The sequence below is a fragment of the Lycorma delicatula genome, chromosome 2, assembly GCF_047948215.1.
Source record: "Lycorma delicatula isolate Av1 chromosome 2, ASM4794821v1, whole genome shotgun sequence".
NCBI lineage: Eukaryota > Metazoa > Arthropoda > Insecta > Hemiptera > Fulgoridae > Lycorma > Lycorma delicatula.
The window spans coordinates 150,986,390-151,014,021 of NC_134456.1; the positions used below are offsets into that span (position 1 = coordinate 150,986,390).

Below are 27,632 nucleotides of genomic sequence, written 5' to 3' on the forward strand. Positions count from 1 at the left end.
GAATTTTCATATTTCCACTAATGAAAAAAGCCATGACATGCAGATTTGGGGATTCAAACCCGCGACCAACGGATTTATTTATTTCTTTTGTTTATTTATTTCTAAGTCTCCAGATCTCCCGTGTAGCTTTCTGGATTCGGGACCCGTAAGCAGTCGCGTTCCTTGTTCGAGACGTTTTTTCCTTGGCGCACAACGAAGTTTCGTTATCAGCTCTCGGACACGATATTTATTAGTAAATAAATGAAAATTAAATTAATAACTAAAACATAGCATGAATTGAAAATGCCTGTGACGTGTGCTAAAAGCAAAAAAATACCATAATAAGATATTACATTAATAATCTAAAACAATAAATTTTACAGTTTTCCATGCGCCAGAAGGCATAAATAGTTGAAACATACTCCTGAAAACTCAAATATCTGAACATAAACGGCCGACACTTATGTAAAACATTCGATAACATCGTCTCATTGTTTCTCCATGATATTTTTGATGACTCAAATTTAGATTTCAGACGCAATGGGGCACAACAGTCACAGTTTACGTATGTGATGTATCGTCTTTTGGCAGTTGCAGTCAACACAAACGGGTGCATCTGTTAAGGTGTAGTTTTGTACAGACTCAGGTCTACCATATCTGAGACAGGTCGTTAATTGAAGCCCAACCACCAAAGAACACCGGTATCCACGATCTAATATTCAAATCCGAATAAAATCAACTACCTTTATTAGTATTTAAACTTGAGAATTTTCAGCTTCGAAATCAGCTGATTTACGATGAGTTTAATCAATAGACCACCCGGCGGGTTGATCCCCGGACATAAAATCAAGACGTTCCTCTCCAGAGAAGATTTTTTCCAAGTTCAATGAATATTACATCAAATAAAAACCTTTCACCAAATTATTACCAGTTCCAAAAAATTGCACCTTCAAAATTACTCTATATACAGCTATATATCCAGGATCGCAGACATCCTTTATCCTTCACAAACACCAACGATAAAAGTAGAATGTTTATTTTTTACTGGCCAGGAGATCATAAATTAAAGAAAGTTTAAAAAAAAATCTTTTCTGCTACTTTACATATATATTTATACATAAAACACAATTCACTTATCACATTTTAAAACAATATGTACATACAAAATTACAGATTTTATATTTATGCCACTAACTGATTATTATATTATATTCTGAAAATATCGCTGTATATTTAAAGACTCTTCCATGATTCGGCTCCCGTAAGCAGTTACAACCCTCGTTCGTGTGGAGTATACTGCTCTACACGTATGAATTGCTAGGCCGGAATGTGTTTATTTTGAACCCAGCAAAAAAGTGGGAATTATATGTTTAATTGAACTAACGTTAAAACATAACTGACTATGTTGAGCATCAAATTATTATCACCTTTCATAAAACGTAAAACGTTTACGCCTCACCAACCCCACATACGCGTATCATAATTGTTTATTTTTTTCTGTAACATTATTATACTTAGCACCTTATAATTTGGCAAATAACTTTGCAGTTTTACTGAAAAATCAACAAAAGAAAATATCATAGAAATAATTTAATTACACCATTACAATCATCAATATATACTGGTATATGATGAATAAAATAACACCCGCATCCTTTTCATTTTTCTTTTTGTGTTAAAATAGAAAAAATTAGATTTTCAGAAGATTTTTGGGAAATTAAAAATGTTGGCTGTTATAAAAATATCAACTAACATGTTCATTTAAAAGTTATTTTCACTCTGCATATAGTACTGGTTCGATTAAACAATTTTTGTATCACTCATTACATTTTTTTTTTTTTTTTTAAATAAGAGCATTCCGAAATCTTATGGGTATTTTTTACTAATTTGGTATCGTTTGTATCCATCAATGAAACACAAATTCGGTTATAATATTTTGTAATCGAAGTAAAATTATGGGGATGCGTGATTGACGTAAATAATTTATATATTAAAAAGTCATAAAGAACTTCTCTCGTTCAAGTACTAACACTTTTAACTGAAGAATAATATAATTAATAACAAATAAATATAATATAATAATAACAATAAATTGCGAATATTTATTGCTTTGCGACAAGACTGTACTTTAACTGGAAATTCCCTTTCCTTCTTTTTAATTTATAAAATAGTTTCATATCTACGTTCATCATGGGTCTCGGTCATTTAATTTTGAATTCAAATTGTTTTAGAATTTATGTTGCACTGATAATTCAAACAGTACAAAGTTTATCAGATTTTAGAATAAGCTTCTTACGGAAAAATAATAACATAATGGAAATTTTAAAACATTTGATGAAATTAATGATCGGCAGAATAATTAGGGAGATTATAAATTAGATAAAATTTTTATCGCCAATGATTATTTTTTTTGTGTCCAACTTTTCTGAAATATCTCCAGAAAAAAACGAACGTGTTTTTACTTTTTCGGTTATACCTCAGCTGTTGCAACAGCGTAGTATAAAGAGAAAGTTAGCGATCAACAAAAATGTTAGGGGTATCAAGGTTTATGCCCAAAAATATGCTAGGGGTATCTTCTTGGCCAAAAAAATTATAAAAATTTCCGGTGGTGTTCGTTCATCAGTTCGACTAGTTCTACATAAGATTCTTGGAAAATGACAATTACACAAAAAGAAAATGATTATTGGAAAATGAACTTTACACAGCGCATATAATTAATTGGCTTTAAAATTTGGGAAAAATAAAAAAGTATTTAGCCTCTCATCGGACAAGAGAGCATCATTTTAAATACATACCCTGTATTAATACAAAAACTAATTATTTTTTTTTTGCCTTAATATGGACACAAAAATAGAGATACTTATTGGAGTTAATCTAATAAACACAAACGTGATGAATGGGATCCGTACTTGAAAATTCAATTGTATCTACGATTAATGTATATGAAACTGAAACACGTTTTTAAAAAAAGAGATACTCTATAGAACTCGAGTTTCTTTTATAATTTCTGATAATTTTCTGTAAGTAGTGGCTGTTATTAAAAATGTTATACGAGGAAGCTCTCGACCAAAGAAAGAGGAGGACCCAAATGTTTTTAGCAATTATACTCTAAATGCAGAATAATTTTTATGGTAAATTCGTCATTTGGTTAAGGAAGTTGACTACTGAGAACAAGAAGTTATACTTTTAATACTGCATAATCTTAAGATTAAAATAATATTTAGGCAAGGAAGTCAAAATACATTGTTTTTTAACTAAACATTTTGATCGTTTTCATAATTGTATTTTAAATATATAATTAAGTCATATTTAAAAACCAATGGCATATTTTAAATAAAATTCTATCAATGGAAGAGCCTGAAAAGTTATAAAACCCTATGCCGGATTTTTTTCTATTTCACTCCAATAAAATTTTAATGGAAAATGGTATGTTGGTAAAAATAATTTTTTGTAGAAAATATTAAAGAATCTAAGAAGTATAATCAAATTTTTTCAGAAGAAATTTTTTTTGTTTTTACATAACATGACAGTCACCCGCTGTTCATAAATGTGAGTTGAGTAGCATCCATGATCATGCCCACTATTCTGCTGTAATCCTTATAATTACATTAAATAAAACTCTCTGATTCAGTTCTTCATATGATAGTTTAATGTTTCTTGTTTCCTTTTCATATATTTAATTTTATATTATAATGAAACCCAACCACCAAAGAACTCACTGGTATCCAAATGGATAACTCACTGGTATTTCAAAGTCAAGACTTTGAAATCAGCTGATTTGCGATGAGTATAACCACTAGACAACCCGGTAGATTAATACAATACTATTAAATTAATGCATATATTAACATCAGCTGTACTTACATCAATCGTATTAACATCAACAGACTAAATAAATATACAGCTGTAAAAAAGTAGACCACGATACAGTACCAAAATATATCAAATATAATTAACATAGGCTGAACATACTGCCTACCAAAAAATCAATAATGATTTTTCTTAGTATTATAGTTAAAATATCATAATTTTTGAATTTTTTATCTGTAATCTCACAATTAATATTACATTAATATGTTAATAGTACATTAATTACAATTGTGCAAAGAACAATAGTACAATAATAAATATTAAACATATGCTACAAAATAAATAAATAGTAATGCACATAGCATCATTATAATACAAGTGAATTCTAGAACATCTCAAATTAATAACATTGAATTGAGTTACGATTCAGCAGCACAGTAAATAACATATTGTATGAACTATATAATAATAATAAATAATGTTCAATTACATAAAAATTGGTTTTTGAAAAACTGTAACATATTATACGCATTTACAGACAGATCATTTTGATTCATGACTATATCCTTAATAAATATAGGATATGTCTTACTGTTGTGTTTATGCATCCAATGGCCAGACAAGTGATGCCAATGTTTATTTTGGCTCAACATCACCATGGATGTATAAATCTGGGACTTCTTCAAAGTGGGGTTCCTGGGCTCTTCAAAGAGACTAAGCATGGTGCCACTGACGATCTGTACCTAGGATCACATACCTCTAGGATTTCTTTTAAAAGTGTTGTTCCTGGGGCTCAATTAGAGTGAAGATGAATTAAGTTTCCAGATTAAGTGTGATGCCATTCATGAATATAGAAGTGTACGAGTAAATGTCTTGGGCACCTACTCCAAGACTAAATAGGGATAATCTTATAATAGAGATATCATGTGGTGCATCCAATGGCCAGACTAAGCATGATGCCAATGGATATTTTTACCCAACACACCATGGATGTATTAATCTGGGACTTTAAGGAAGGTGAATTCTAGATTTTATAACAAGTTTTCACCTTCACTGTAGTGAAGGTGAACACTAGAGTGAAGGTGAATTCAATGGCATGAATAATCATGATCAATTGATGATTTGTACCTAGGATCACTTGGATCTAGGATTTCTTTTAAAAGTGTTGTTCGTGAAATTCTATTGGAGTGAAAGTGAGTTCAATGGCCAGACTAAGTGTGATGCCATTGAACAAAAAAGTGTACAAGTAGTGTCATGGGAACAGCCACATAACTTCATGAATAAATCATCTCGGTGCATTAAAAATACAATATAGTTTATGTATACGTGATGTTTCTGTAGGTACATATTACACATGTATATATGTATTGTTTGCTTATGTGTGTGTGTGTGTGTGTGTGCAGTATGCATGTGTCTAATACAGTATAACAGTAGTCTGTAAAGAGTTAGTGTAAGAATAATATGACAATGTTATAATTACAATAACAAAAGTACATATTATACATAGCATACAATAATCAAAAGAGATTACAATGTGCTGAAGTTACAATAACAATTGATCGCAAAGGTAACAAATTAAATTAAATATAATAAATTTTATAACGACTTTAAAAATACATTATTACTTATCTAAATAAATATTAATAACTTAATCATTGGAAATCAGGAGAAAACATAGTTTATGTATAGGTCATGGGAGCAGAATTCTCTGTGATCAAAACTAGATCTACCAAAAAATTATGGGAAGGAAAACACCATTTATTGCGTTGTAGATAATCTTTAGACCATCTGTTCCAAAATGAGTGAATAAATTTTTGAATAAGTTACCAGCGTTCCAAACAATGTCAACCTTCTGATAACTGGGTTCAGGCACGGATGTAATAGGGCATCCAATAAGAAAATGTCCTGGAGAGATTGGTACTAAAGCCTTATGATATGTGGAGACAGAACATAGCATGCAAATTGAGACATGCTTCAATCCGAGTTAGAATTGTATGTATCTCCTGAAAATTCAGATTGTCTGTCCTATTACACGACGTTAATAAAATTTAATGCTCTTTATTGTGCTCTACCATAAACTGCCAAAATGGGGAGAAGTGGGTGATGATAAATTTATTTGGGAAACAACCTCTTGATAATATATCAGCAGGACTGTTTGAAGAGTTGATACGCTAATTAGTAATGGTTATGTTTTGTTTAATTTCGGCAATTCTATTGCTTACAAATATCTTCCAAATGGATGGCTGCCCATGAATCCAATAAAGTGCAATTGTTGAATCTATATAGATATATCTCATCAACATTTATCCATAATGCACCTTTATCAATAAACGATAAAGAAACAAACAAGCACATAATTCCAATCTTGGTAAAGTTATGTGTTTAAGAGGAGCCAATCTTGATTTTGAGCATCGTAAACTTTATGGTCTATTATTGACAAATAATGATCATAAAAGAACCATAATCCCTTACAGAGGCATCAGAAAACCCATGTATTTGTATTGACTTATCTTACATTTATTGTTACGATTTATTGAACAATTTAACTTAAATGATTTAACTGAAGATAACTGATTATATAAAGAGAGCCAATGAGATAATGGTTTGGGTAATGTTTCATCCCAGCTGATTTATTTTGCCATAGTGATTGCATTAAATGTTTGTAAGAAAATATAATTGGACCAATATGTCCTAGTGGATCAAATATATCATCTATTATAGATAAAATATTTGTTTTAGTACAGATATTAGTATCATTGAAATGAGTCATTTGGTAAAGTAATGTGTCCAAGGTGTTATTCCAAAGAATTCCTAATGTTCGCATATAATACTCTTGAAGAGATGTAGTAAAAGAGTTATGATCAAGGAAAGTACTGATTGAACTATTGGCAAACCATGTGTGAAATTCAAAAAAATACTGTTATAGTTTATATATATAATTTTTTAGTTAAATGACCTTGTTTAAGTTGTCTGCACCTGAACATCGACATAGAAGTCATTTCAAATAAATTCTCAGACAAGCACATCAACATCACTCATTACATTACAATTAGGATCTGCCAAAAATAAGTTATTACGTAAACTAAGATGTGAAAAGTCAAAAGGTATATATGGTGGAAGACCATCCGTTATGTTTGACAGAACAGCACATTGAACCTAAATGAAAAATCCATATATAAAAACTGCAATGTAATTACAATGCTGTATTGGAGATTGAGAAAGTGAATTATTTATTTCTGTAATGGAAAATTAATTTTTACAAACTGAGCTCTAACATTTGGGAAAATTTATATTACAGAAATTAACTTCACTTCCTGAATTTAACAAGAACCAACATGTTCGAACATCACCATGAACATCGTTGGTGTTACATATTGCCGTAGACGAAATTATATTTGCCTTTTTGCAATTTAAGTGAAGAATGGTTATTATTATCAGACTTATTATCATTAAATTTAGATTCAATAAATTCATCCATATGAACAAGAGTGTTATGTTTTTGTGAGAGTTTACATATTAGAAGAATGACTTTCAGTGACTGAATGACATTTATAAGACAAACAACTGAGACAACAAAGATCTCAAAAAATTTACTTATCATTGGATAAATTTAAAAAATCCTTAACAAGCATACAATAAATTATAATTACAAAATAGACATTTCTTATAATTAAATTTTAAATAACATTTAGGAGTACTTCCCTTATGTTTATTAATATTTGAATTGAATCCTTTAGTAACAGATTTGGCTGAACATTTATAATTTGTTCTTTAGCAACAATGTTTGTAATATTATCTTTTCAAATTGACATACTTTGGTTGGTATTTTCAAGAATTTGATGCCTTGAATCAAGAAATGCTAAAAAATTGTTAAAAGTGGGAAACTTTTAAACATTTAAAAGTTAAATAGTTAATAGTTTTTCTTTCCATTTTTTAAGTGTTGAATTGAATTACAAAGAAATGAATTACAAATGTTAATATGAATCGGCAATACTTCTAAAGCACTTGCATAAGAAGACACTTAAAGTTTCTCCCTCAAAATTCATTTATATTACTGTAGAATCGCTTTTTTAATAGCTAGCGTTATGATATAATTTTCATTTGTAATAGGAAAATTCTTAACCACTGCCAACGCATCATCCTTCAGTGAAGAATGTACATAGTGCAATTTTTGTAAGTTAGTCAAGTCATTTCTACTATGAACCTGATCATTGAAAATGTTACAATAATGCTGCCAATCTAATACAGTGCCCTTAAATACTGGAATATTAATTTGCTGCAGTTGTTGTTTAATTGTTGTTTTACATTGGCGTCTCTAATTACTGTAGTTGAGTATTATTTTTTATCAGATATTGTAATCTACATTCAATGGAACAAAACTTATCTTCAGCCTGAATATGGTCTGATGAAAGATCAGTCATCATAAAATTCCGTTTCAAGGCGAGATTGTATAATTTCATATTTATTCTGTAAATCAAGAACCGTTCTTAATTTGATTTGAAGGGCGTAAGTATCATCCATTGTATCATCGAAATTAACAATGAATATCTTAATTCGTGTAACGGCAGATTTAATAGTCAAATCTCGTGTTTTTATAATTGTTCTTTATCCATTATAATGAAATTCTAAATATAAATTAAGTAAATATAAATAAAATAATATTACGTAACGGTAAGATGTCGTAACCTCAATTCCAGTATAAGAGGGCAAGTTAATCAAATCCTTTTTTATGTATTACTCTGGATCCAATTGAAGATTAAGTGAAATTGTAACTTGAAGAACACGTATTTAAATTTGCACTATCACAAATAAATCTTCAAATCCGCGGAGGAGTACCAAAAAATGTTCACAAATGTGCGAGTCGAATAGCGTCCGCGGCCATGCCCACTATTCAAAGAACTGTAATCCATATAATAACTGTAAGTTAAATAAAACGCACCGATTCATTTGTTCATACGATTGTTGAATGTTTCTTGTTTATCTTTTTACATATTTAATTATATTTTATATATTTTTACATTGTCGTGTCGTGTTCTTTAATTAATAAGATGGAATGAACATGTGTAGTTTTAAACGTGAGAGTAAACAGTACAATACTGTTAAATTAATGCATCTACTAGTACTAACATCAGCTGTACTTAGACGAACTAAATATACAGTTGTAAAAAAGAATAAAACGAGACAGTTCCAAAATATATCAAAAAATATAAATAAATAAACATATGAAGCTGAACACCCGGCAGTTTACAAAGTGCTTAGTATGGTAAACATGTTTTTTTCAAAAAAACTACTTACGATAGTAAAAAAAATTATTTAAAAAAAGATCATTCAAAAAATTAATAATTTTTTTAAAATATTACATTTACGAAATTTGTAATTGGTTATTGCTTACAAAAAACGATAATTTCTATAATAAACAAATAATCTTTTTGATAATAAATAATTAATAAAAAAGGGATTTAAACAAATTACAAAATAATGCAGTAACAAACATCAATAAGGATTAAATCTCGTATATTCAGATTATATATTTGGTCATTATATAACTAACTATATATGATGCTTCAGTTTTCACAAAAACAAGCTACAATTTTTAAAGACATATATTTTTCATTATTCGGAATAATTTTATATAAAGTGTTTATTAACAACAATTAAACTACTTTTAACAAATTTAAAAAAAATCTTAAAATTACTTGTCAGTTACAACATCGTTTTAATGTTTCCAAAGCCAGGGTAAAAAACTTATCAATCTTCTTTAAATATAATTCTAGTCTCACTATTTCTGATCTTTTTAAGAAAATTGCTTCATTTTCAGGGAAAATTATCCTTGGAAATTAGTGAAGAATTATGATATAAATTCCTCTATTAAAAGTAATATACGAGTAAAAAACACAAATAAATTAAAATAATTATGTAGTAATTTTAATAAACTTCTCCGTAGTAAATAATTTCAGTTAAAAAAAATAGATTAAATAAATAAATTGAATATATATATTTCTCCAACCAGTTTTCCAGTTACTACCGGGTCAATCTCTCTCACTCTCTCTCTCTCTGTGTGTGTGCGCGCAGGCAAATGAAATTACTGCTACCATCTTGCCAGGCCTGACATAGTGCACTTTTTTTTGTTTTGGAACGCAAAATGAAGATACGTTATTGGCGCCCACTCGCAATGCTTTTTTATTTTATTTTTAATCTTATTAAGCACCCACGGAGCAACTGGTCCTCGCCGTTAGGCTTTAACACAGTCGCTCCAGTGTGCTGTGGCAGTCGTCTTCCACGGCACACTAGTGGGCAAGACACGGGCTTGCCCTCTCCTAGGGCTTTCCTCCGGGTTCCCACAAGCTTCATCAAGATGCAGTAGCCATCCCTTCTGGACGACCACTGCACCCTTCAGCTAGTGGGCTGCCCGTCCACTCCCTACTCTAGGTTGCTGTACCCGCGATGCACGAACACAGCAAACCACCGCGGCCCCACTCTCACACCTGAGTCCCAGATGCATCCTCGGAGCACCCCGACTAACTTCCATTCTTGCATATGGAGGAGCCAGAGTGACCTCTGCAACCAGGCTGCCTCCCTGGCAGTCGCAATGCTTTTAAAATAAACGAACTAATTCAACATCACCAACGCTAAGTATATCGGAAATTTACAAAATAAAATTAACACTCAAAGCGTACAATGCAATCGATCGTTGTTTATTTTCTTTATTTTTTATATTATTAATTACGCGTTATAGAAGTCTGAGGTTCCACAACAATTTTATTGATAGGTTGAGAATTGCACTGATCGGACAAATGAACAGGAGAGACGGATAAAGGAGGTGAATTTTTTGGAGTGTAATGACTAGTAGTACTTGGTGAACTGTTTGGAGAAAAGGAATAATTTTGTTGCAATAAAGAAGAAACGTCATGCTGTAAATAATTAGTAAATGTCAGTTCACTAAATTCTCCCATTGTCAATTTGAAACAAATATCATCAATATGATGTTCAGCTATGGCAATTTCCATTCTACTTCTTCCACTTAATCTCAATTTATTTGCGATATGTTCTCCGTATACTGTGAACTCATCACGATTGGAAAGGTTTTCGGTTAAAACTTTCATACATTTATATGCGTCTTGAACACTTGGATAATCAAATGATCTTTTAAATTTCTTAGCTGGTGGTGGTGGAGGACGAAAATCGGATTCTTTTTCTGCAACAGCTAATCCAGAGCTCGTTGAAGATTGGTCGTCTGCTATTTCTTCACTTTCACCACAATAGTCTACACTCCTCTCAGGTAAAGATGTTTCCTGGATTAAAAGAGGTAACAAAAAGATCAGTTTTTTACTCATGTAAATTATTACAATTTTATATTTTAACTAAAATAAGATCTTTAATTACTTTTTTATCGATTTGATTAATTATATATTTTATTTTTACCTGTTATACAATGATTCCTTAATGGTCAATTAGTTTTACATTTTAATTTTTCTTTTTATATAAGCAGTTATTGTGTACTATATTGTTTTACAATTTAACCATTACAAAAAAATAACATATTTATTAAAAAAAAAATTAGCCAAGGTGTTAAACAATTACAACCGATTCATGTTATATTCTGGAAGTGTTCAGAAGACGTAGAATAAATATCTTCCCGGGAAGGCCCTTAGAAAACCGTATAATTTTTTAATGAAAACAGGAAAATACAGAACACACATATCTGTAGCTAAGTTACATTCACGGATCACTGAAGTTAGGATGTATTATTAATTAAATATAAAACTCTGGGCACCGAGCCTGAGAACAAATTTAAATTCAGATTTTACACTAAGGAGTTTTATTTGATACACGAATGCAGTCTGGATCACGCAAGAGGGTTATAAGCCTTCTTGAAAGATATTGAATTATAAAAAAAAAATTCTACACTGAGCAAAATAGTAAGTTACCAGACGATATATTTAATCCCCTTAGACCTTCTGTAACCAAAATTAAAAAACTTAATGTCCATTAATCAGGATTTATCATAAAACATTTTGTAAAAATTAATTAATCCAGTCTAAAAATATCAAATAAATCTAAAAATCTAACCGAATAAAAAGAGGGAAAAATAGGCTCATTATCTCCCATCGCTGATGAAACTGCCCAAGCTTATAAGAAAAAAGTGGCATACTAATGTAATGGAATCACGTATTAGTATAAGAATGTGACTTTTGAATCCGGAAACGACAAAAATATAAACCGGATTTTTGACCTACTCTTTTTTGGAGTTTAAATAAGATCAAACACCAATAGATGATATGTTAGCTATTTAATGATTAATTATTTTAATTAAAATTAATCTATTCTTTTAATAATATTTCGAGGTTAGCAATATATAAGGTTTTCTATCATCTTAATCGATTGTAACTAAAATTAAATTCCATCTAAGCCTCATTTAAAGAATACATCATTCAAATTTTTATCCAAATCAGTTCATCCAGTCTGGAGTTATCAACAAAAAACAAATTGCCCAACATACATGCATATATACATCTTTCCGGAATTTTTGAATGCTTAAATAGTGATTTTTTTTTTTGTTAGAAGAGATCAAGAAACGTGAAGACCGGCAAGAACCCCTACATCTAAAATGTCATCGTATATATACATATATGTATATATACATATATATATATATATATATATACGAATAAAATTAATAATTACAGTATTGAAACCTGATACAGTCAGTTAAAAGTAAGAAATAATTACCTACTGGAGCGCTTTCGAAATACTCACTTCATCATAGCAGTTTAAAATGATACTTCTCTTACATCAGCATTGATGCTTTGTCATTTAAAATTAAAACCTCTTTTGTATAACATAGTATGACAGTGAGTTACATTTCTTATTAAAATACTTAATTATCATGGCAGTTCTAACAATTTATATAATGCACTATGAATATCGTATTCTGTTTGTTTATTCATGAGTTTATAATTACTCTAAAATTTACTGATTTAATATTTTTCAAGAACGAATTTATTGATTTCCCTATTACTGTTATTTATTTCCATTATTTCTAAATATTTTTTCATGATGATGTAGCCACATAATCTTGAAGCTTGTGCGTGGGATATGGAAACGAAATTTTTTAGAGTATAAAGAATTTATTAGCGTATGATTGCCCGACCGGGATTCGAACTCGGGATTTTCCGTATGAAAGGCTAAGACGCTACCTATCCGCCACGGAGATCGGCAATTTATTGTGTGCGCGTGTGTGTGTGTGTGTGAGAGAGAGATTGTATATATATGTATACACACACACACACACACACACACTAGTAGTTTATTTTTCATCAAGTGATTGGTTACATTTGATAACTTTTTCTTTTTTGAGTTATAAGGCATTGACTTCTAAGGTCATCAACCAACGTGATATTCTTTAAAAAGAGAAAACTTGTTGAAAACCTATTATTTCTTCTTTTACAATCATTAAAGTCTTCTGAAAACTTCTTAATGAAAGATCTAGTGGTTTTTTTTCTTATAAATATGAGACCACATTCATTGCATTTAATTTTATATACACCACAAATTCAGCTTTATTATTAACTTTGTTACATTAAAAATTATACTTTATAGGTTTACCTGGTTTTTAAGAAATATTATCTCTAGTCTTACGAAATACGTTGATGATTTTTTTTTTAATATTATTTTAATATTTAAATGAAATACATTTTTTTGGAAAGTTAGGTTTATTTTTATAATTATTATTATTATTTGTGATTTTAAGTGTAATTTTTTCAGCTATTTTTTGTTATTTATATGTTTTCTAAGTAATTTATCAATTAAATTATTGTTATAACAATTTATATTTGCAATATTTTTAATGTATTAAATTTCTTTGTTCATTTTATTTATTATCTTTCTTTTTTTTAAACACAAATTTTCTATGAATCACATTTTTATAAATGTTTGTTTTTTGGGTCCAAAGTGTGTAGATTTGAGAATTGTATATAGATATTATTATTATGTTTTTTAAAACATAGTTACAATTTTTTTGTTAATTATTTCAATAATTCCATCTAGCTAGTTGATAGTGCGATTTATTTCGAGTTCATGTGTAATTTTTTAATTCTTTTATACATATTTAGTTTATCTTTAATAATAAACATGTAAATATGATGTGCATCTGTAATGACACCTACTATTATTTTTTCAAACTGTTGAATGTATTTCTGATAAAATCACTGATAAAGGTGAACCTGGCAAGACCGTCTTTGAAAATAATTTTTTTTTTGAACTCCAAATAGTTTTGAATCATATAACTTAGTATTATAGTAACAATGTTGTTTATATTTCCTGGTTTTTTTTATTGTTAATAATACTATCTTTTATAACAATTATAATATCATTTATGGGTATATTCATGTACATTTTATTAAATCAAAGGAAAGCATTTTTGTGTTATTTTTAATTTCAAGATTATTTTATGTATTTATTAGTTAAAAACCATTTTTTACATTATATTTGTATGGAAGATATATTTTATTTCTTAATATTTTATCCAATATTAAATGTAATAGGAAGGTTCAACTTATTGAAAAATTTATGTTTTCTATCTTCTTGTATGGTTGTGAAATTTGGACCCTGAAGGCCAGAGATAAACAACATTTCGAGGATTTTGAAATGCGGTATTGGTGTAGGATGTTACGGATACCAAGGATTGTAAAACGAACCGTTGCGCCAATTTTCGAAGAATTTAACATCTCCAAACCGACTTTCTTCCCGTTCCATCGAAAATCCTTTAGGTTTTTGGACATAAGATAAGAGACGGAGAGAACCTAAAAAAAACATTATTGAGGACACCAGATTACGGAAAAAAAAGAAAGCAAGCAGATGTATAGATAAACAAGTCAAGAAAGTTACCGGTTTATCTCCCCAGTAAGCTTTGAGCCGGGCTGAAAGTCGTGCAGGATGTTAGGCACGTCAATAGGGGTACAAAACGACTAATTGATTGATTTTACCAATTATTTTTGCTATGTAATAAGAAGGTGCAATTTTGAAATTAATAAGTGGGCGTATTGGAATATTAGGATTATGAATTTTAAAGAATCCTGTTAATTTTGGACCAGACGGTAAAAAACGGTACAAACAAGGAGATATTTTATGTAATTAATGTAATTCAGGTTGTAAGTCATTTATTTTTGTGTTTGTAATTCTTAAGTATTTAGTTGTAGTGCTTAAGTATCTAGTTAGCTCTATCCTGCGTGGGTAGAGGCTCTTGAAAAGAAAAGGAATGTAGATAAAATATCCTCGTTTCAAAGACATGTTACGTTGAACATTGCGGCCGCATACCTCACGGTTTCGCGAAATACTATTAAGGTCATTTCCGGGATTCCACCAGTGCGGCTTCGTGCATTGATACTCCGGCGGATTGATCTTGGTATGACTAAGACCGAGGCTAAGGACTTACTTCTGGCCGAGTGGCTGGAGGCCTGGAACATCTCACCTACTGGTGGATGGACACGTAAATTAATTCCGAGAATAGATGTACAGGTGCAGAGGACTGGGTGAGGTAGGTTTCTATATAACGCAGCTCCTTTCTGCACACGGCGAGTGTGAAGCCTACCTGATCGATTTGGCAGGAGAACGTCTTCTCTATGCAGGTATTGCGATCTTGAAGATACTGTTGAGCACACCATCTACCAATACCCAGCGGTGGGATGTGGTCAGACAAGATGGCGGGTTAAGCTGGCTTTCTCCGGAAGAAACAGTTCCATACATGATGATAAAAAGAGCGGAATGAGACAAGGTAGTACACCTAGCAACAATTATCCTGAAAACTAGAGCGAGAGAATGGGATAGAGCCTAATTTTGGACCCAGATGAGTAAGAGGACTGAAGATCACCCACAAAGGAATCAGAGTTGCATATAAAAGACCTGACATTCAGGCAAAGAAAGTGACCTGTAGGAGAAGGGGTGAAGGACAGCCCCTTGTGCGTCTGCACTTGTGCGGATGGGCGACGGTGAGTGATGAAGCATGGAAACAGTGGATCCCTGGACCCTAACGATACCTCCTGTGGCCACGCAGTGCTTAACTGCAGGTCCGGCTCCGGAGGGGAAGAAACGGTGAGATAGGAGTTTTAGTCGGTAGGGTGCTTGTACACATAGGCTCTTAATAACAACTAGCCGAACCCGTGCGAGTCCAACACTCCCCCATTTATGGGGGGTGCGTATATGGCATTTCTCAGACTCATCTTTAATTAAAAAAAAAAAGAAAAAAAGTAGTTGGCCTATTATTTCGGTGGAATTATTGTATGGAAAGCATTTTTGGTACTTACGTATTAACGCCAAAGTAGTATTAAACAAAGTAGTCAATCGGATTTCGGTGGAAAATGGGCCGAAACAGATTCAAAACAGAATATAAATGGTTATTTATATTTATTTATTTTATAAATATAATTTAACCAAACTTAACCTTCAGTAATTACAATAATTACTGAATTTATTAAATAAATACTCGAAAAATTACGGTGTTAATTAGTCAAGGTTAGCGAGCGAAGCGAGCGTAGGTTAAGTTTGGTTAAATATATTTATAAAATAAATATTTATTTATTTATGTTACACTCTATATCGGCCCATTTTCCACCAAAATCCGATTGACTTCTTTGTTTTTAAATAAAGCTGTGGCTGCGGTGGCGTTAATACGTAAGTACCGCATTTTTTAATATTTTCAATATAATTATTTTTATAAATGATATCGGGTGTGTCCATTTTATCAGTTTTTTTTTAATGTTTTTATGTCTTTGATATGTATGTAATTTTCTTCTTTCTTGATGATATCGCCACATAAGCTTGAAACATGTGCGTTGGATCTGGAAATGGAAATTTGTAACGTATGAAAAATGCCATGCCTGACCGGGATTCGAACCCAGGACCACGGAATGAAAGGCCGGGATGCTACCACTCCGCCACGGAGACCAGCGGTTGTTGGTATATTTATATTTTTCTTTTTATAAGCAATATGTTTTATGTTTTGTGACATACATAAAACACACTATAGTATTATAGTATTTTGTGTTATAATAATAGCAATTTCATTTATTATTATATTTTTCTCTTATACGTGTATTTTACACATATTTAAGCCAGTGTGAACTATAGTACGCTTGATGATATCATTATTATTATTAAAAGGATTATTTATTATATATTAATCAGAACTGCAAATAATTCTCTTTTCTATTGTCGTAAATTTTATATTAGTTAAATTTAAAATACTCTTATCATTATTTCATATTATTTTAATTATATTTATCGTTTGTTTTGCTTATTGTTTCTTATCAATAAAATATTAATTGTTTTTGTTATGGAATATTAATATCTTCTTTCTAATTATTTTGTTTTAATTTGTGTATTTTCATGATTATATTAAAAATAGTATTTTCCATCAAATTTAAAATTTCTAATTTTGTTGTGTACATATTCAAAATAATTCTACTTTTTGGATGATATGTGTTTTTTGTTTCCAGTTTTATTCTGTATATTTGAATATTCTTGATTATATTTTCAGTATTTATATTCATGATTTTCATTTTTTTTATTTTTAAAATTGCATATTTAGTAGGGATTGAGTTGTAAACATCTTTTATTAAATGAAATTTTTAATGTAATTTTGTTTTAGGTTTATGTGCAACTTGTAAAATCGAAAAATCAGTTTGGCCTGATCAGACGTCATAATTTAATTTTAATTGACTGTATCTGGTGATTCCAATGTTATAATTAATTAAATCATATTATTCGATACTGTGGGGGATAAACTGAAAAAATGATATATAATATTATCGGAACAATAAAAATTAGCCAAAATGTTAATGCAATTACATCGACTTAATAATTGATTGGTATTTAATTCTGAAATTCTTAAAATTTTTTGATACCGAGGGCCGAAAACAGCCCTTTTTCAACCAAAAATAAATTTGGTATACCATCCTGGCCTCGTGATTAATGGATCACCGAGGCCAGGATTTATTATTCATTAAAATGGAACAACAGAGTGGTAGGAACACTACAGAAAATTATTTAATATCAAAATACTTGTATAATTGTTTCGAAAGGGCCCCGAAAGATAAACCTTCCTTTTGAATTTGGACTTATTTCCTTGGAGCATTCCGACACCCAGTGCACACTTAAAAATATTAAAAAAACAAAAAAAATTGGCTAAGAGGTAGAAAGTAAAAGAACTCGTTATAGCATTATATAATACAATGCCTCTCAAAACTATCAAATTGGATCCATATGTTTTTAGTGAACGTTTTGATCCTTTTTACAATTGTACTCTAAATATTGTGTATTCAAATTATTATAACTAACTCTATTGGAGATTTCAAAAAATAAAACTTGTCAAGGACAAAGGCGGAAAGTTATGTAACCCTTTAGAATATTTTTTTTTCACGACGATAATGTTTAAAAGAAACTTAAAAAATAATAAACCGAATAAATCTTTAATAATTTTTAAAACTTCATAAGATTTTTTAATCGTTCATTTTAGATATATAGGTGGTGGTATTTTCATCCTAGTGTTGGTTAATGAAACTACAGCCGATTTATTTTTTCTCTCAATAAGAAAGACATTTATTTAGTAAGCAGTCAGAAAAGCGCGTTGGATTTGAACTGTTCATTTATTATATTGTTATGAGTTTAAATATTTCTTAATAATAATGTCATATTTTTATTTCTTACATTGTGGAATATCAAAGTTATTGTCGTCAATACTGACAATGATGGTTAAGCTAACTGACGTATGAAAAGTGGGGGGTATAAGAAAGACTAAAATTATTATTTAAAGTTTTAAAAACTATATTTCAGGTTTGATTTGTCGTTTAAATCAATATTAATTTATTTATTATTATTTATGAACGGTTAAAAATGATTTCCTATTATAAATTTAAAATTAATGAAAATCTGGAGGCAATTAAGAACAAAAAAAAATATTCCAAATGTAATTTTGGACAAGAATGAAAGTAATAATATTTATAAATAAATTATTATAATTATCTTTTTAAAAAAATGAAATAATAACTTACCTTTTTAATGTCTAATGACTCAATTTCTCCATCGTCATCTATACTTCGACTTCCCCTACATTCGTATTGGTGCTGGAGAAACATTAAACTTTGATAACCGTACCACTGAGATTTTTTGGACGAAGAGCCACTATATCTACAATGTTGAATTTTTCTATGTTCACGACGAAATTGATTTTTCAAAGCTTGAATTTTTTTTTCGATTTCTGATGGAGGAACGCCGTACTCTTTCGATAATAGTTCGTAAGCATCAAATTTTTTAGTTCGATTTTTATAATCTACACACTGCATATCCCATAAACACGGCGTTCTATGGAAATCTTCGATTAAAGACATAGTTTTTTTTACATCCCACATAGCCATATTTCTTCTTTTTTCAAAAATAATAAACAAAAAAAAGGAAACAGCTACAGATGAAAAATCGATGTAGAACGCACAACTGCTCGCAAATAACTGCCCGTGAACAAATACAGCCCTACTACCAAGCAAATGCATGTCGATCAGTTTGGTGGGGAGCTGTAAGTGAACATCTGCGCACAAACAGGCTTTATACATCTGCCCGTGTGTTTGTGGGCAGACGTAGTCAGAGTGCGAGGCTACCAAATAATCAGGGTTGCCATAACAACGTTACTATCTACTACTCTAACTCGTGCACGAGTGTACGCACTGCGCTAACAGATCCACAGTAAAAAAAGACTGCAATAATTTAAAAAGTAAATAAGCTTACAATATAATTTACATTCTAGCTCTAATATATATATATATATATATATATATATATATATATATATATATCGGCTTTGCAAGACCGAATCCGGATAATCAGAAATCGAAGTGTAAAATTAAAAAAAAGGTTTATCATACATATAGGACATATCATTCTATTGTTCACTGGATACCATGAAAAATAAAAATACAAAATTATAAAAAAATAAATATTTCACTAAAATTAAAAATTACTTATTCCGAACGTACGTACACTGCAATAAAAAAAAAACAGGTACAGTAATACGTTAAAAGGAAATCCAATGAGAAGAAATTTGCTAATAAAATAATCAGAAGTTACATAAATTATCTTATGGAAATGAAAATTTCCTATTCTACTGCTTTAATAAAATGTCATTTAAGAAACTTATTAAAAAAACTTCGAAAAAACCAACTGAAGAGAAATTAAGTTAAGTAATTCTGTTATAAAAAATTATTTTCTAGAAATTACAAAAAAAATCGAAAAGATTTATATTATCTATATATTTTATAGAATAAAATTAAAATGTTTTATTCCATTGAGTAACAGAATAAAAACGTTAGCACTTCAATAATAACCAAGTTAATTTTATCATTACTTTATAAATTTTTTTAGTAGTCAGGTCTAAATTTACATGTTTTGTGCTATACTAATTGCAAAAAAGTGAATTAGAAAACCCAGAACACACAAAGATTGATAAAAATACATTTCCTGTTCAAGCAAAGTTTTATTCAAATATTTTAATTCTTTTAAGTATTGTATTTGTTTTAATAATTGCTTAGTGCGAATGTAAGCAGTACGGACAGTTGGAAATTCGGTAAATCGGCGTTCGGATAATCGGCATCCAATATAACAAAAACCTCGATAACCGAAAAAACCATATTCTACATTTATTCATATGAAATTATACAGCCAGGTACGGACTGTACTAATTAAAAAATATATAATTTTCATAACTAAATATGATTTTTTTTTTTCAATTTATTTTGAAAATAAAATATATATACATATATTGAACTACAAATAAATGACGTTGAACCGTATATTTTAATTATCATATTTATAAACAACATAAATGTTTTTTTCCTAATGGCGTCCCTAAAAGGACATTAATTTCACATTAAAAAAAAGTACAGATGTAAATATTGTCGTAAACACTACAAATAATTATGTAAAATTAAAATAAAATAAAAACTTTAAACAATTCCATTTTCATAAAAACTTAAAACGCAATTATATTTGGGAAACTTTTTTATTTCTCTAACTTTCATTAATCTTGCACAGACAGAGGCTTTATTTTCTGCCGAGTCTTTAAATTAAAATCGTTTTAATCATTTGTTACAGTCTATATTAAACACAGCAAAAAGGTTTGTGATTTGTGAACACGAATAAAAAAACTATTATATAATATTATCAATGTAATAAGTCACATTAGGCACCAAACGTGATAGATTAGTTAAAATAGAATTAAATAAATAATGCCAATAACGTGTATTCTTTACTCAAACTTAAATTTAAAATTTAATTCAAAATAATTCCAAATTTTTAACAACTTTAATAAAACGATTTTTTTTTAAAATAAAATTTAAATTAAATATTATATTAATAAATAAAGAAATGAAGAAATTCAGTCAGTTAATAAAATATACGATGGTAATAAAATAATTAAGGAGATAAATGGCAAAAACGAAACAACTATTAAATAGAATAAACTGATACTGTTTGACATTCAGGTTGGCACCCCTTACATGGAAAATATCAGCAGTTCGAAAAGAATTTCCATTGTTATAACCTCTTTTGTTTATTTCAAAATGTCGGCCTCGCTTGAAACGTATATCATGGAATAATAACTAGGTGTGATAAGATTTTTATATTCCGAAGGTATAAAACCGGTCGAAATTTACAAGCAGATATTAAAAGAAATGGTAAAAATGTATTAATCATGCAAATTTTTATAAGTGGATTGAATAGTTTAAATTGGGCATAGCAACTGTCACCGATTTTCATCGTAGGGGAAGACAAATGGAAGTTTCGAGTGCCCCAATACAAAATCGCTTTAATAATTTTATTCACGAAATTGCGAGATTGCTGAAATTTATAATGCAGATAGTCGCTACTGTAATTCCATTATGCATGAAAAATGAATTACAGCAAAACATGTTCAAGGTGAGTTTCCAGACGGAGTAGTAGTCACAAAGAGACTAGAATTCATATCTACACGGAACTTAAACGACGGATTTTAGCGGAAGGTAGTACTTTTCTAGATTACATATAACTCGTAGAAAAGGTTAGATTCATCATTTTGAACCGACGTCATGCTATAGAATAGAAAAATCCAGATTTCACCGGCATGGAAAAAATTAAAAATCTACGTGTCAGCCGGTAAGATTGTTTTGGATCTATAAGAGTCCAGTTTATTGCAATTCCTATAATCAGAAAATTCCTGATTTTCTCTTAAAAGGGGTTAATTCTCCTACAAGATAACAGCCGTACTGTTTTTTTTTTTTTGCTGTTTGGCTTCCGGGAATCACCGTCAGGTATTACTTCAGAGAATGAATGAGGATGATATGTATGAGTGTAAAAGAAGTGTAGTCTTGTACAGTCTCAGGTGAGACCATTTCTGAGATGTGTGTTTAATTGAAACCCAACCACCAAAGAACACCGGTATCCACGATCTAGTATTCAAATCCGTATAAAAGTAACTAACTGCCTTTACTAGGATTTGTACGTTGGAACTCTCGACTTCAAGATCCACTGATTTTCGAAGATGCGTTCACCAGTACACCAACCCGATGGGTAACAGCCGTACCTTTTTTTTTGCAATTGTACCAGTTGGCGACCGGACCCGCTTTTTAAGCTTAACTCAGTCTCCACCCTGCAAGAGGTCCCCACCGCTGCAAAAACGGGCATCCCGGCAAATTATCAGCCACACAATGGCAAATCATTGTTTAGAACAATTTTCATATACTGAACAATGTTATGCTCCACACTTTTTCTCCCTTACACGGAATAATGAAGAACGAGAAGCAGAAACATTAAACCTGATGAAACCCAACACATATATTTTACATCCATTACAATCTTATACAACAGCACCACCACAACACAAATTACTGTAACACCCGAATTATACATCACGATTTTTTTTTTTAACATAGCACGATAATATAAACACGCAGAAGTATTAGCTTACATAGTAACAACCAACACAAAAAACACACATTGCAATCTGGCACGATTACACCACAACACGACACACGAAGAAGAGGATACACACAAAAAAATAGTATAACTAGCTACCCAACACGTTTGCACCGCCACAACACAAATTACAGTGGCACTCAAAGAATACAATCCATATTTTAAATATACATAATCAAATGACAACATAGTTAAGATGATTGAGCACGTAAGGTCCACAACCAGACATATGCAGGGGGACGAACAGGGCTCAGAGAACCTCTACTCACCCTCGTCCGCCTCTCTACCGCAAACAATGGCCTCCACTATTGCAGCTAAGGCACTCCACGCAGCCTCCGACTCGAGCATCTTGGTTGCTCGCATTCAATCACAACTTCAACACATTCAATCACAACTCCCAGAACTCTTCAACTACTGGGCACCATACATCAAACCGGCGCCCACACCGAAATACTACGTGTTCCGGGAAGTCGACGACTGCACAATACCTACAGGGGGATGCACTTTTTCCAATCCTATGCAGGTAAGCGCCAAAGCAACCGTGGCCACTCAGAAACTGAGTGAGCTCATACGACAGGTTTCCGGACTTCCTCCTTATTCAGGCCTTGATTTCCGAGATGAGGGGTCTTGTCCATCTCCCTGTCTGCGACGCCTGCCACCTCTCTTGCCACTGCCCGATAAGCCAATCGCGCGCGACCCTTGGCAAAGCACCCCAAACAGCCGTACCTATACCACTCAAAAGACAGGGGAAGCTAATAATTTGTCTTTTTACATGGGAAACTAATCAACAATCATTTGTCTTTTTAATTATTGAACGTCCCTCGTACTATTCTGAAAGCAGTATGAGTAAAATAATTAGATTTTAAAACATATAGGTACTATTTCAACAATTTAATGGATAAATTACCTCAGTTAACATAATACACTTACTGTAGCTCAGAATTTAAATCTTTAATGCCAAAATTTAATATTATAATACTCAATTTTACTGTGAGCAGCTTTGCCTAGCTTAGTTATTTTAATTAATAGTCAGCTGTTAGAAAAAACAGTTTAGCCACTTTTTTATTCTATTTATTCATTTATGAATGTGACAATTTGTGATCCCCGAGTTGGAAGTATGAGGATTAATCGATTTTCGATGGCAAAACCAAATCTGTGACTGGAATTCACAAACAAATTCGTGACGTTTACGTATCAAATATTATGAATTACGGTAAACTAAGACAGTGGTTCCGTTCTTTTGATGTAAAACGAAGCCGCCGGCCGTTATGATAAAGAATGGTTCGATTAAAAAGTTGACCAAAAAATTCAAGAAAGATGGCGCCTTAAAGTATCACAGTTATCTTTGATGTTTAACAATCTTTGATTTATGAAGTTTTGATTGAAAGATTGGGATACAAAAAAAATTGTGCGCCGGATGAACGATAAAAACGTTAACCGATATACATAAGGAAAAGCCTCTTGCTCCAGCGCATGAATTTATTCCGGTTTTACGCAAATGAAGGTGTTGGTCCCATTTTATCGGATATGAAACCCAGGATTTTTATTCTAACGCCCAGACAAAACAGCAGTCTATGCGATAGCATCATTTAACACCTTCTAGTTCAAAGAAATTCAAACGAGAACGTTCTGTAAAGAAGCTTATGGCTACTGTTTTTGGGAAAAAAATGATTTCTTGTTCGTCGAATTTAATTATTGCGGAAATACTGTGAATTACGTACTCCGAAATATTAAAAAAAATCTTAAAAGAGTTATAAAAAATAAACGGCTTTGAAATGCTACACCGCAGGTTTATATTTTTGAATGACGATGATCGGCCACACACCCTAATCAGACGGTGAGACGACTGGAAAAATTTCAATGGAAAATCTTCAATCGTCCACCATGTTACTCTGACTTAGCTCCCAGAGATTACTTTCTTTTTTTTCACCTTAGAGTGGCTTGCATCACAAAGGTTTGACAATGACTATGAACTGAATAGTGAAGTTAGTGCGTGTTTTAAGTCACTGGCGGCAGAATTTCTGGAAGACGGAACGAAGAAGCTAGTGAAACACAATTAAAGATGTGAAATTGTAGGTAGCTGAGTAAAAAAATAATAAATACATTAAATTTTTATGCGTAATTAATAAAGATCGTTCTTATGCGTCTCGTTTTTCATTTTCTTTTTACTGGCATGTAAATTAAACGAGACCAGTTTTTTTTCAGTAAATTTTCGGAAAAGTAATATGTAAAAAAAAAACAAATAATCAATGAATAAAAATGTGATATTCGAATATGTTGTTTATGTAATAATTATTTATTATTAAGCCTAAATAAGAATATTTAAAAGAATGATGAAAAATAATTAATCAAACCGTAATTAAATTCTTCATTCAAAGAAATAACATATTAATTTACATTAATTTTAAATAGAAATTTGTCCTGTAACCCATTCAAATATTTATAAATAAATCTTTTATTCTGATGGGTACATAATAATACATTATACAGAATGGATAGACATACTTACTTTACGAATATATAAAAGGAACTGCCCTAGTATTTGCCTGGATAGATCAAGGGGAACCGTGTAAAACTTTAAACAGAGCAGCAACACAAAATACACAGATAATGATAAAATAAAATATAGATGTGATTATAGCCTATATTGTTTGTTTAAAAATATACAGATAAAGTAATGGTAAGATACATACATGAAGGTAGTAAATATAAAAAATAATTACATAATAATACACAATCGATATATTTATTTTCAGGTATTGTACACGAACACCACCACAAAATTTACTAACAAAATAACAAGCACGTACTAGCTTTACTAGTACTAGCTTAGGTACTAGCTTTAGGTTTATGGATTCGCTCGTGCTTCAAACGGTTACTGTCGATTAGCTTCGATAGATATTATCGATAACTGTACGTTGCATACAACCGGCGCATGTTGACCAAAGAACATAAATTAATTTAAGATGCTAACACTTTAAAAATAATGTTTCACAAAAAACGTTTGGAATAAAATGGGAAATGTTACTATAATCAAATAACAGAAAATTAAAATTTGAAATATAAAAAAAATCCAATATAAAAAATATTTAAAAATTGAATGAATATAAAAAAAAATCCATTTCGGCACGACAGAAGGCGGAGGTAGATTTCACCGGTGCTTAGTAAGAGATAAAAAAGATTTCCACCTTAAAGTTAAGAAAAACTTCAAACTTACTCGATACGACAATGGTTGCATGTGAAAAAAGTTTCACATGTTTAGCATTACTTGCTGTAAGGATTGGTCATATCAAAAATTGTTTCAGACAAAAGTTTTAGGTTATGTTTAGAGAACTAACTACCACTTTAAACTGATTCGATAATGTGCCTATTAAAAGAGGTATGATTCTTTTTTGACTTCGAAACTCCATTTTTTCAACTCCCTGAGCCAATAGTTGCTGATATCAAAAGACTTTCCTTGATAAGTATTAGGTCCTTATCCAAAGAATAGTAGCAATTTTAAAGGAATTCGATATTTTACTTAATAAGAAAGATACAGCGATAATTTTTTTTGTTGGTTTTGGTCATCCCTTGCCGTAAGGGTTGATCATATAAAAAACGTTTAAGGTAATGTTTAGAGGACCAACGACCACTATCAACAGATTAAATACTGTGCCTAATTAAGGGAGCTACATATTTTTTTGTTTTCAAAATCCCATTTTTTTGGGCCAATGGTTGGTGATATCAAAAAACTTTACTTAGATAAGTTTTAGGCCCTTATCCAAAGAATAGTAACGAATTAGATATTTTACTTAATGAGGAAGTTATAGCAGTATTTTGGTTTTTTCGAAAAATGCCTCCTCGATTTTGGCCGTTAACGAACTCGAACTAGATTTTTGGTCAAGTTATTTTTAGGAAAAAATTTGAAAGTGATTGGCCCAAAATTATGACAGTTAACGTGTTCACAAGAAAGTGAAATATATTTCCATATATATTGATATATATACATATATATAAACCTTTGAGTTGACGGTGGTTTTGGAGTCTGAGGGATCTGAAACGCGAAGATATATCAAAATTTTCCGGAAGTCGAATCACGGAACCCATTACAATACGTAGCGTTCTTATGAAATCTACCTAAAAAATATTTTGACCTGTGTAATTTCACTGCGTAATAATGAAACAAGATTCGAGCAATTATAATATATGGGATTTGACATATGTACGTAAAACTGTAGAATACGTAAGACTGAAGTCCGTTATACAGAAATTTTTGTGTACACATTTCACATTTTACTGTACTCGTTGATCGGAATGAATAAATTCCGATATTTTTTATTAATATTATTTAAAAATTCATCAGCAGAGTAATATTGTTCCTGTAAGAAAATTTTTTAATTGTATTTTAAATAAAATCGTGGGAAGATTTTTGAAATGGTTCAGTTATTTTTTTGAAAAAATGGAAGAATAATAAAGCCTTTACTTGTAAGCTGAAGTACTGTGCTGCGTTAAAGGAAGACAGTTCTGTTGTCTGATGTGGAAGAGATATTGTTAATAATTTTCTAGATTGAAAATTCATAAACACAACGATTTTATTTACTAATTATCGGTCTATACGATTCATAATTAGTGTACCAAACATGATCTTATAGCCTATTGTTGTATCTTAAAATCTCGTTCTTCTTTCTGAGAGTCCCAAGACATAATATATTTTAATATGGAATATATGCGTAAAATAAGAATAACAAATATTTCATAATTATAACATGTTTAGCGTTTTATTAAGGCGAATAAAGTGCTTCAAAACAAAATAATAAGGTCTGATTTCTTTTGCAAACGAAATGCATTTGATTATCCAAAGAGAACTTTTC

General features: G+C 30.6%; 1 protein-coding gene across 1 annotated transcript; it reads right to left on the reverse strand.

Annotated features, from left to right (window-relative positions):
• Positions 1-10,196: 10,196 nt before the first annotated feature.
• LOC142320273 (uncharacterized) lies at positions 10,197-19,274 on the reverse strand. The gene is made up of 2 exons (XM_075357972.1): positions 18,837-19,274; positions 10,197-11,081 (listed from the first exon to the last, which is right to left on the reverse strand). Exons 1-2 carry the CDS (start codon positions 19,197-19,199, stop codon positions 10,509-10,511), a joined length of 936 nt encoding a protein of 311 aa, XP_075214087.1. The 5' UTR covers positions 19,200-19,274; the 3' UTR covers positions 10,197-10,508.
• Positions 19,275-27,632: the final 8,358 nt, after the last annotated feature.

What these genes read in the sequence shown, in the direction of transcription:
- LOC142320273 (XM_075357972.1), bottom strand. Translation starts at nt 19,199, where the DNA reads ATGGCTATGTGGGATGTAAAAAAAACTATGTCTTTAATCGAAGATTTC. An exon ending in AGTCATTAGACATTAAAAAG is followed by an intron (nt 11,082 to 18,836) that starts GTAAGTTATTAT and finishes CTTTTAATCCAG; the next exon opens with GAAACATCTTTACCTGAGAG.